We start from the raw sequence: 12,315 nt of genomic DNA, 5'->3' as shown, positions 1-12,315 counted from the left end.
GAAACCCAGGATGGGTAGAAAGTCTGATTTATTATAAATGATGCCTTGTAAGTAACTCAATAGGCTTGGCACCTGGAATTTATTTTCCTCTTCCAGCTAAGTGATTTGAAACTGTGTAATCTAGAAATTATTTTAGTCTAATAATGAAAACTATCTTACACATATATCCATATTACAATTTAGTACATGTTTATATGTCAATTATACAACCCATTAATATGAAATGCAACATGATTCTTAGCCTCTGAAGCAAAATTTCAGCAAGCTTTGTGTTAGGTTCAGTGATTCAGTAAGGCAGCAAGCTTTATGTTCAGTGATTAAAGCTTCAGTGCCTCTCACGGGTTGTCAGGCACTTCAGTTGTGTCCCTGATTCTTTGTGACCTCTTGGACCACAGCCCACCAGGCAAGAATACTGGAGTGGGTTGCCATTTACTTCTCCAGGGGCTCTTCTTGACCCAGGGATCGAACTGAGTCTCTTGCATCTCCTGCATTGGCAGGCAGGTTCTTTACCACTGCACCACCTGGGACCTGAGGACAGTGGGTTCCCACATCAGCTGAAGGTACCATCACCCCGGATTGTTCGAGACTGTCCATCCCATCCCCTACCCCTCTCTCTGGGTTCTAAACTTTAATGTAAAGAGTCTCTAAACCTCATGCTTGTGTCCACTCTTTCCTTACAGCCATGACTGGACTTGTCGTGCCCCCGATGTAAAGAAGAGGAAGAACAGCTTTCTTATAGCACAAAACTACTTACTCTGATGGACCAATAACAAAGAAAGTGCTAGGAGCTCTCTGGGGAGAGTTGTGCCCCCAGGTGAACATGATGGACTGATCTGGCTTTGCAAGGAGCCACCTCTTAACCTGGTCTCCTGTTTCTCATGTAGCTCTGATGGTAGCTACACAAACTGACCCTCTTGGGAACAAGGACAAAAGATGTCATTGACGTAGTCAGTGCTAAGAGCAGAAATGCAATTCTTTGTTACGAACATTATGAGAACCACCTTCCTATGTTTGTAAAATATTTAAGAAAAAAAATTGGCAAACAATTCATGCTTAATATTTTGGATACTATTTGTTTTTCTTTGTAGGTAAAAAAAAGTTGAAAGTTTCTATTTTCTATGAAGCCTTTCAGATACCAATTTAGTTTATGCAGAAAAAAAAAATTGAACAAAACAGGGTACCAGCATGAAAGACTTTGTTAAAACGAAACCTGAATCGAATGATGAAATGTGCTTGTATGTGTGTTTGCTTATAGTTTAATCTCCTTAAAAAACAAACAAACAAACAAAAAAAAAAACAAAAAAAGGGAAAAATTTTTAAATGTTTTACAATTATTTAAATAAATAAATGTGTAACTTATTGTAAGTAGAGGTAGAAATTCAGACTTTTTTGGAAGAGAGAGGAATTTCTCTTCCTGATGTAAAATGGAAGTGATGCAAACAGGTAGTAACAAGTTTAAAAGGTGTGTGATTATTACTGCAGTTACTTACTAGACTCTTATCCCCTGCCCCGCATCCCCCTCTTTTTCCATCATTTTATTGACCCACACAGGCAAGAATATGTACCTTATGTAGAACAACCTGGTGCAGAGACAAAGATGCAAGTCCTTGCTCGTACACAAATACTCAAACCCATCCATCCATTCCCAGCTCCGTCCGCTTTCTAATAGCCTATATGTCCCTTTTGGTATTCACTCTTTGTGAATATATAATTTTTAAGAATTCACATTAGCTCCCGACATTCTCCCCTGAGAAGTGCAGAGAATTCCCCCGTCTCAGTGCACCCCTGGCCTTGCGACCCCCAGGAAAAGGCAGGGCTCATTTAAAGACAGCCAAAGTCACGTGACTTCCCCAACCAACTGGCCCCTGTGGAATCTTCCTGTTCAGAGCCCCACGTTCCCTCCTCTTTGGTGGCCTGCTTTAGCATAGAGATGTAAGCCCCATAGAACTTCAGAAGCAGGTTTGAAGAAGTTGACTCTGTCTTTCAGACTCCTCCTTATCAATATTAGGATGTCCACATCTTTCCTTATCACCGCAGATTTCCCCTTTCATGGCATTAAACTCACCTGAAAAAAACTCTGTATCCTGCTTGACACAGTTTCCAGGCAAGAATGCGATAGGATGAGGAAGAGGCAGGTTATAAGCCCTCTTTCCTCTGATATTTGAAGAAATGGAAACCTAGATTCTTAGCAAAGTCAGAGGGTAGGGGCAGCCATGTTCCAAATAGCATATTTCCCTAGGCCTGTGACGGACTCTCATAAGTTCTGGGACTAGGTCTTAGTGGGAGAAATCTTGAAGGAGCTGCTAAAATGGGGCTAAGTCTTAAAAGTCTGTGTGGTCTTGGAGATATATCCAGACTTATCTCAATGGCCAATAAGGATGTCATTTTTTCCAGGCCAGGGTTCTCCTAGTTGACTAAGTGATACCACAGTACAGGCTATACACAGACTTCAGTTTGGGGTATTAGGTTAGGATTCCAATTAGAAATTGATGCAACTCTCTTGGACAAACATCTTCAGTGCATTGAGCCAAGTTTAGATGATGTCATAAATTCTCCCTCCCTTCCATTTGCCCACATCTATTCAACCCTCAATGGTCTTATCTGCCTTTATTCCAGAACTACCCAATATGATCCAAATATTATTTCTACGCACATGATAATCCAAGTTTGGAAACCTGGCTTGCTTGTAATCCTGCTGACTGTCCCTCACAGTCAGGGCCTAAAGCACCAAAAAAAACAAAAAAACAAAACAGGGAAACACACAAGAGAACGTTCCCCAGTGAAAAATGTGATGGAAGAGGAAGAGTGTGGATGACACACACCACCATCCAAAAGTGAAGGCAGAATGAAATTAAGCATGTTTAGACCTGGATTCCAGCCAATCCAACATAAGGAAATGTTTTTTTAAGTAGAATTGCTTTTAGAATCTGTGAATTTTGCTCTTGCATGAAGATGAGTGCAGTACTGTCTTCAAAATGATTGTAGAATTTCTCGGTAGCTTTACACCGAAAAATGTGTGTAACTAAATACCAGACATCTTTGACCATTCAGCTAGAACCTCAGCAGCGACAGATCTATTTAAGTGTACAAATGTGTGTAAGGATAATGTTTAGTGTACTAATAAATTAAAAACAAAGCTACTCTGTCCTCTTTAGTCATTGCTGTTAAATCATTCTGGTTCCAGGTTATTTTTGTGCCACTTGAAATAAGTATTTCTATAGGTAACTACAAATTCTATCCTATCTTTGTAAAAGGAGCTGTGTTAAGATTTTTCATTTAAAGGGACACTTTACTGCATTATTTATCTCTCTCTCTCTCTTTTTTTTGTTACAGCATCGTATTCTTCCCCAGTTTTTCTTTGCACATTCCAATATGCATGGTTTAAAAACCATCCCCTTCTCTAACTTTTGTACAGTAAGGTCTCATTTTCAAACTGTATAGTTTCATTTGATCATTTCTGCTTTGTCAGTTATATACAGTATAAAGTTGCTATGCACAGAGCTTTTTGTAAAGACAGCTTTTTTGTTTACTGTTTTTAATGGTCTTACTTATGAAAGAATATCTTGTTTGTAAAATGAATATGTCTACTTCAGTTTTAAACTTTAAATTATCCTAACAAAAAATAAAATTTTTGTACTGTAAAAATAATTTGGAACTTGTCTCTCTCTTTTTTTTAAGTGGGAAAAAATCAAGTTTGGGGTTTATTCTTTCTTTGGGAGGGGGGCAGAATTTATACTTAAGTTTGAGGATTTTCTCATGGCTGCTAGTCCCTGAACTCTTGTTGGGAAATTTTACTACAGCTTTTGCTTACTTGGTAAGTGTTCTGTGGTGCTGACTTGGAGGAGAGAATACATATGACTCAAGTATTTTTCTGTATATATTTATGTATCCATCTAATCAAATCCCTTCATAAACACCCAAATGATCCTACTTCCAATGTTGGACTTTGGTTATACAGAATTCTTAGGGTAGGTGAGTAGTCTATTTAGATTTGAAACTGCAAAACTGAACAAATGTTGTAGCTGATCCATCAGGTACAGGGTGAAGAACTGGAGGCTGGACAGAGACGTGATGTTTAGTTTTAGATCGCGGGAAGAGAGCAAGTCTCATGCCTCTAGGAGGAAATAATTCATGGAAAATAGCTTGTCTAAGAAGACAGAAGCACTAATAGAGCCCAGAGAAAACAGTGATCACAGAGAGGTGGAGTGGTCAGAGAAGTTCCCATGGTGGGGATAGAGCTGGATGGTCCTTCAAAGGATGGTAGAAATGTTGCAGAAGGGGTTGTCAGTGGGTACTGCAGAGGGAAAGGCTGTCAGGGACAAAGAAGAGTAAAGGGAAATTGACATAGCACATTTAGGAGAATGGGATTCTGAATGTGGTTTTTCTGCCAAACTATTCACAAGCCTACTCATAATAGGATGGTTTGATTTCTTTCCACAAGGATTAGAGATCTGCAAACCATAGAAACTGTGTTCCTTGCGTAAGTAAATAAGATGCTATTTTTTGTTTGTTTTTTGAAGATCCTTTTCAAATGCAGACCATTTATTAAGGTCTTTAATTAATTTGTTACAATAGTGCTTATGTTTTATGTTTTGACTTTTGGCCACGAAGCATGTGGAGTCTTAGGTCCCTGACGAGGGATCTAACCCACAACCACTGCATTGGAAGGCAAAGTCTTAACCACTGGACCGCCAGGGAAGTCCCGGATGAGATGCTGTTTCTAAGCACTATTCAAAGAAAGCTACTGTGGTTTTGCTTTTCTCCTCAAAGACTAGCTCTCTGCCTAGACTGTGCTTGTGTGTGTGTGTGTGTGTATGCTCAGTTGCTCAGTTGTGTCCAAGTCTTTGCGATCCATGGACTGCAGCCTACCAGGCTCCTTTGTCCACATAATTTCCCATGCAAGACTACTAAAGCAGGCTGCCATTTCCTTCTCCACGGAATCTTCCCTACCCAGGGATCAAACCTGCATCTCTTATGTCTCCTGCATTGGCAGGCAGATTCTTCACCATTGTGCCTCTTTGCCAGGTGCCTTCTCAGCCCTCAGGTCATAGTTTAAGTAGCATCTCCTCAGGGAGTTCTTTGCTAATCTCTGACCATGGGTATTTCCCACCTAGTCTCTTTAGCTGGACTCTGTGTCTTGCTGTAATTTGTGGTCATTTGTGGGCCACTTTAGACTGAAGGCTCATAACAGAGCCCATATCTGTCTCAATCCTGGATGTGGAACATTCAGCCATGTCTGAGATGCCCAACAAATACCCAGCATTTGAGATGCCCAATGAATACTTGTTAAATCAGCAAATGAGAGACAGAATTCAGATCCCTAGAGGCAGTCTTGCTTTGGTGTGTGGGACAGGTAGCTGATGTGTCACAAATGATAGGAAACAGCATCACTTTGAGAATTCACTCCTTAGGAACTGTCAGTCAACTAATCCAAAAAAGTGATGAAATGTGTCTATAATATAAAGTGACTGGCTGTTTAATAAGCATAGGAAGCTCAAAATGAGAGGGAAGTGAGGAATAAGAGATCCCTTGCTTGTGTCCTGTTGAGTAAGTCATTTTGCCCCTTGGCCCTGAACACTGTAGATTCTGCTGATGCTCAGATGTCATTCCAGAACTAGAATCAGGGCCTTTTAGAGGAATGTACATCTCATTCCTATTCCAGATAGTCCACTTGACTTGTTGACTGCACACACGAATCTCAAAGAGCTTATAGGTTCAGCATGGCTGAGGGCACTGAATGTGAGACAGGGATAAGATTTGAAACTTAAAGAACCAGGTGGGGATCAGGTTCCAAAAGAACTTCATCATATCAGAGAGTTTAGTCTTCATCCATAGGACTACAAGGCATGTAATGGAAAACTATTAAAAGAACTTGAGTCAAGGAATTGACATGATCCACTTGATGCTGTAGAAAATCATCATAGCTGCAGTGCAGATGATGGATTGGAGCAAGTGGATGGTTGGAGGCAAGGAGACCAATTAGGCAAGGGATAAAAGACAGCAGACAAGGACCAGTGTGCTGGACCATCACTGTGACTGGTATCCTTTTGGTTGGTCAGTGTCTGTGCCATGAGCGACTGAGTGAAAATTGCTCAGTTGTGTTGACTCTTTTTGACCCCATGGACTATACAGTCCATGGAGTACTCCAGGCCAGAATACTAGAGTGGGTAGCCGTTCCCTTCTCCAGAGGATCTTCCCAACCCAGGGATCGAACACAGGTCTCCCACATTGCAGGCAGATTCTTTACCAGCTGAGCCACCAGGAAAGCCCTTGTAGCTTCTGTCTGTGTCATGCCAATTAATAAATGTTTTAAAATTACTCTTGCAAGCTAGGAGAATATGGCAATAATCCAGATGAGACTGAGTCATACTTGAACTAACGCTTGGCAGTAGAGATGGAAAGTAGCGGAGAGATTTGAAAGAAAGCTTTGCAGTTTGATATGACTTGATTGATTAGATGTGAGAATGAGGGGACTAGGGTGACTAGGATAATTCCCAATTTTCTAGTTAGACTACTGAGTTTTGTGATAACATTAGCTGAAGTAGGGAAAAAGAAACATATTGCACAGAACGGAAAGATATGATGATTTTAAGTTTGGGCACATCTGTTAGAGTTTCACCTTTTCTTTCTTGGTTAGCTGAAGATTGCTTTCTACAGTTTATTCGGGAAGGACTTGAAAAAATTATACTAATTTGTTTATGCATGTCCAAAAAAGAAATGGTTGCTCTGTTTTTATTTGGCTGTTTGTGCTCAGTCGCTCAGTCATGTTCAACTCTTTGTGACCCCATGGACTGCAGAACACCAGGCTTCCCTGTCCATGGGGATTCTCCAGGCAAGAATACTGGAGTGGGTTGCTGTGCCCTCCTCTAGGGAATCTTCCTAACCCAGGGATCGAACCCAGGTTTCCCACACTGCAGGTGGATTTTTTACCATCTGAGCCAGACTGGCTGTTTCAGTTCAGTTCAGTCGCTCAGTCGTGTCCGACTCTTTGTGACCCCATGAATTGCAGCACGCCAGGCCTCCCTGTCCATCACCAACTCCCGGAGTTCACTCCAACTCACCTCCATCGAGTCAGTGATGCCATCCAGCCATCTCATCCTCTGTCGTCCCCTTCTCCTCCTGCCCCCAATCCCTCCCAGCATCAGGGTCTTTTCCAGTGAGTCAACTCTTCGCATCAGGTGGCCAAAGTACTGGAGTTTCAGCTTTAGCATCATTCCTTCCAAAGAACACCCAGGGCTGATCTCCTTTAGAATGGCTGTTTAGTTAGGTATAAAAATTTCCTGAGTTAAATTCTCTTTCTTTGAGGACTTCATACAAGTTTATAAAAAGTGTCTTCTAGTGTTGAATGTCTCTATGATAATATCTGAAGCATGGCTCCTTTACTCATTCTCTCTTTTTTTTTTTTATTGCCCAGGACAATCCTATAATTTGTTTTCCAAGTCAGGACACTTTTGAGAGTCAAAGGGGCACAATAATTATGCCTGGAAAACAGAAGTAGACTGGCATTTGGTCCCTCTACTTATAAATTATTTGGCATTTTTTCCTGCCTGCCCAAAGGAGTCTTTCTAAAAGGTACTGAAGTCTAGTACCTTTACTGGGATATGTCTTGGTATTGATTGTTCTGTATAATTCATTTTCTCCTGGGATGTAGCATTCCCTCTCAACATGTAGATTCAAGTGTTCTTTTATTCCTGGAAGCTTTCCTTTAATTACAACATTGAATATATTCTCTGTTCCTTCATTAGGGCTATTGTTGCTAGAGACACCAATATGTATATGCTAGACCTCAGTGTCCATCATTCATTTCTATCCCATTCTCTCCAGCCTCTCTTGACACTTAGAGTATATATGTGCTTGCTTTTCTCACTCTTGTCCTCTGTATTCCTTCTCATGTGGCCTTAATTTCTCAGATGATTTTATTTTTATCTTTAATATAATTTTCATAAACTGTGCCAGTTCATATCTTTGCTTTGTATTGTTACTTATTTTTTTTTGAGCAGTTGCATCTCTGTTTTGAGCTATTGTTTTATATAGAAATTATTTTATTATTATTATTATGGTAAAGAACTTGATCAGAAATACCATGTTCTATGAAAATTGATTTTTCAGGTAAGTTTCCTTACCTATCATTTTTTACTCTTTTACCCCCCTCATGGTCTATGTGTAAATCATATTTAGATACCTGAGAATATTCATCTTTGATTGAGGTGAGTTTTTCCTGGATCAGCTATTTGCCAGAGGTTTGAGAGCAGGGTGACTAGGACAATGCACTAGGCCAACAGGAATTCTTATTTCAAAAATGTGCATGTGCTTGTACACAATAGTGGTGGTGGGGGTAGGAAGACTTCTTTTAGGCTTTACTTCTTCTTGTGGGCAAAATAAAGCAGTGTTTGTCCAATTGCTCACAGTGCATACTACCCTTCCTCACCAACTGGATGCTTCTTTTTTAAAAAATAATTATATATATTTACTTTTGGCTGTGCCGGGTCTCCTGTGTGGGTTTTCTCTAGTTGCCACAGGCAGGGACTACTCTTCATTGTGGTGCATGGTCTTCTCGTTGTGCTGGCTTCTCTTGTTGTAGAGCACGGGCTCTAGGGCACGTGGGCTTCAGTAGCTGTGTCATGTACGCTTAACAGTTGTGCTTCCTGGGCTCTAACACACAGGCTCAACAGTTGTGGAACATGGGCTTAGTTGCTCCTCAGCATGCGGGATCTTCCCAGATCAGGGATAGAACCTGTGTCTCCTGCATTGGCAGGTAGATTCTTTACCACTGAGCCACCAAGGGAAGCCCTAACTGGCTGCTTCTGACACATCTGGTTTGTCTGAGTAATTCCCTCATCAGTGTTGCCTACTGTGCTTCCTGTCTTTGTCAAATACAATCTAGAGATATGTCTACAATCAGACTCTATGTTTGTTCCAATTGTTTCAACAAGAGACTGTTGGTTTTGACTCTCAGGACAGTAACATTTATCTCAACATTAATGTCAGCTTTGTCTGACATTAGCATCTGAAACATCCTTTCTCAGTCTTTACCCACATTCCTGTTTGACTTTCACTGCCGTTGCCTTCCTTCCTCATTAATTGTGTTTTGGGGTAACCAATTTTCCTAAATTCATCTAAGGTGAAATTCATGCTTCTTGCTCTCATTTCTTTATTTTGTTTTGGGTGGGAATTGATGGAAAAGGTCTTATGACAGCATTTTCATCTGATATCTTCATATCCTCTGCATTTTGGTAATTCACAAATAAAGGGATTGCTGCACAGGGCTATGAACTCTTTCATTCTACCACCCTTCTACCTTGGACCTTGTAGATTACCCTTGATAACAAGCTCTTTGGGCACCAGCTCATTGGCTACATTCTTCACTTTTCCTGTTAGACTCTGCCAAATACAATAATAAGGTACAGGTAATTCCACAAACTACTACGGAAAGTGGTTGTCCAGCTGAAATTTGTTACAGTGAATAAAATACAAAAAGGGACGTAACTCTTGGAAATATGATAAAATGGCACACAACCTGTCATGCCATCATGCTTTGGGTTATTCTACAGTTGGTCCCACTTTAAACAGAAAAATTCTATTTTTATAAATTATATGCATAAAAGGTAGTATGATAAAATGGAAATGGCTAGAATTCAGAAATCCTGATTCAAATTCTACCATCTTCAACAACAAATCACTACATTAAGACTTATTCTTCTCAAATGCAAACCTAAAACAACTATACATCTTTATGTATATGTGTATACATACATATATATATACACATGGGTATCATATGTATATTATACACATACATATATATATATAGAGAGAGTTACTTTTGTCCTTGTCTTGCATTTGAGAAGGCTAAGACTCAATGCAGCAATTTATTCAAGATGATATAACTAAGGACATGCACAGTTAAGGATCTATATCAACATGTATATATATATGTGTGTCATTGTTATTATGATTAAAAGAAAACATATATGTACATTAAAGGATGTTTAAGCTCCATAAATGGTAATTTTCTGGTTTTGGTCTATTTATTACTCTATACCCTACATTTAAAACAGTGCTTAGTACTGAGCAAGCAGCACTCAGTAAGAAAATTAATACTTAAATTAATATGTAAAATGTGTACATGTGACAGAGGCTCAATGACTTAAAACCACAGTTTCACCACGGGCTTTACAGACTCAGGTTTGCATCCCAGCTCTCCCACTTGCCTGCACAAGGATGGAATTCACATGGAATCTCAGCACTCCCTGGTTCATCATCTTTGAAAGAGCAAAACTATGGTACCTAGTCCTGCCTTGGAATCAGTTAACATCTTCCTCTTACATGGTTCCAGCTGCTTCTCAGAGAGGAGCTAACAAGCGAAGCAGTCAGAGCACAAGGTTCCCTCTGGTCTGTTTTGGAGATAAAAGAGTGAACAGCAATGAGACCATTATTTGGCCATGGATACCATTTGAGCCAATGGTAAAAATTAGGGTAGGACAACAGGCCCTATGCCCAGGAAATAGTCCTCCAGCACTTTGTGTCCCTGGGAGTGGTACACCCAAGAGAAGCCACAGTCCTGGTTCTCTTTAATCAATATTAATAATAAAAAAGAAAGTCAAGGATGTGTGGCCCAATCACTGGTCTATGTTTTCTCCCATTAAAAGTTAAGAAGAATTTTTTATCATAGACCAGAACATCTGGTGTGTCATGAATGTGACTTCTGAGGACAAAGCAAGCATTGTTTTCTATTCCAGATTTTCTCAAGTCCAAGAGTCTGAACCCATGAAAAATTGCTTTTGAGACAGGAATGAGACCAGAGTGACTTCCAATATCAAATCCAAATAAATATTTACCATTTCTGCACCGAGCAAGAGCAAAAGAGTTGCACAGAGCTCCAAGTGCCTCAAAGACTGTGACTACGTAAATCTGAAATATTAAAGTCATCAAAGATTAATAACGGTGTCAGTGATAAAAATGATAATGACTAATACAATGCTAAAAGTCCATTCTAGACACTGTGGAGAAACAGAAAGAGTGGGAGCGCTGGTAATGAGCAGACCTGAATTCAAATTCCATCTCCAGCCCTTACTATAACTGTATAACTATCAGAAAATTATCTTAAGGAGTTTTATCTTCTCCCTCTGTAAAAATAGTGATAAGAAGACTTTTACACCAGATTCTTTTCCTGCCAAGGCTGAAGTTTAAATAAAATAATGAATATAGAACTGTCAGATCTAAACATTTTCGCTTCTTTTTGCTTGCCAGTGGTAGTCGCTAAGTTGTGTCGGTTCTTGCGACCCCATGGACTGTTGCCCACTAGGCTCCTCTGTCCATGGAATTTCCCAGGCAAGAATACTGGAGTGGGTTGCCATTTCCAATAAAAATTAACATGTGTTTATCTAGAAACCCACCATCACCCCTTCCCTACAACTCCTCCCTGGCAGCCCCGAAAGAAGGATTATTAATTAGTCAGTGTTTGTGAAACACTTAGAAGATGAAAATGCTGGGTGTAGTACAGCACCGTTTACATCACAATACATGAGTTGGCTGCTCCTTCAAGTGGATCTACTTACAGTGTGAGTCCTAATAGATGTGTTCCTGTCATTTGAAAATCAATGTGGGCGTCTTTGGAGAAAGATATGTCTGCCTGCCATGCTGCAGTCAGTTCTGTGCAGTTGGCAGGCATTTCTGGAGAGCAGTATTATAGATAATCTAATAGCTCACGTGATGAGAAACAAATGGAAAGAGGTCAAAACTTTATTTAACTGAAATCTACAAATTACCCTGCGTTCCCTTTAGTGACAATTTTTATCAACATGAAGGATATCTGAGCCATTTTGGTTTCATATTGTTTCTTTTCCCTTGTAGATTTAGGAAAATAGGGATGGAAGGGTTAGTCGCTCAGGCATGTCTGACTCTTTGTGACCCCATGGACTGTAGCCTGCCAGGTTCCTCTGTCCATGGGATTTCCCAAACAAGAATACTGGAGTGGGTTGCCATTCTCTTTTCCAGGGGATCTTCCCTACTAAGGCATCATACCCGCATGGCAGGCAGATTCTTTACTGTCTGAGCCACCAGGGGTAAAAGCAGTATTCCTCAAGCTTGGGGCTTCCCAGGTGGCGCAGTGGTAAAGAATTTGCCTGCCAATGCAGGAGACATAAGAGACAGGGGTTTGATTCCTGGGTCGGGAAGATCCCCTGGAGTATAAAGTGGTAATCCCCTCCAGTATCCTTGCCTAGAAAATCCCATGGACAGAGGAGCTTGATGGGCTTCTGTCCTTGGGGTCACAAAGAGCTGGACATGGCTGAACACACACCTCAAGGTGGACAT

At 40.4% G+C, this 12,315-nt stretch overlaps 1 protein-coding gene across 1 annotated transcript in view; it reads left to right on the top strand.

Annotated features, from left to right (window-relative positions):
• The window catches only part of EBF2 (EBF transcription factor 2), a 221,448-nt gene extending 217,841 nt beyond the window's left edge, over positions 1-3,607 (top strand). The window contains exon 16 of the mRNA XM_055578771.1: positions 681-3,607. Coding sequence (XP_055434746.1) covers positions 681-712 — 32 coding nt within the window. The 3' untranslated portion in view covers positions 713-3,607. The remainder of the gene's footprint in view (positions 1-680) is intronic.
• The last annotated feature ends 8,708 nt before the right edge of the window (positions 3,608-12,315 follow it).

The sequence above is a fragment of the Bubalus kerabau genome, chromosome 4, assembly GCF_029407905.1.
Source record: "Bubalus kerabau isolate K-KA32 ecotype Philippines breed swamp buffalo chromosome 4, PCC_UOA_SB_1v2, whole genome shotgun sequence".
Lineage (NCBI taxonomy): Eukaryota > Metazoa > Chordata > Mammalia > Artiodactyla > Bovidae > Bubalus > Bubalus kerabau.
This window is presented reverse-complemented; position numbering and strand designations above follow the sequence as displayed.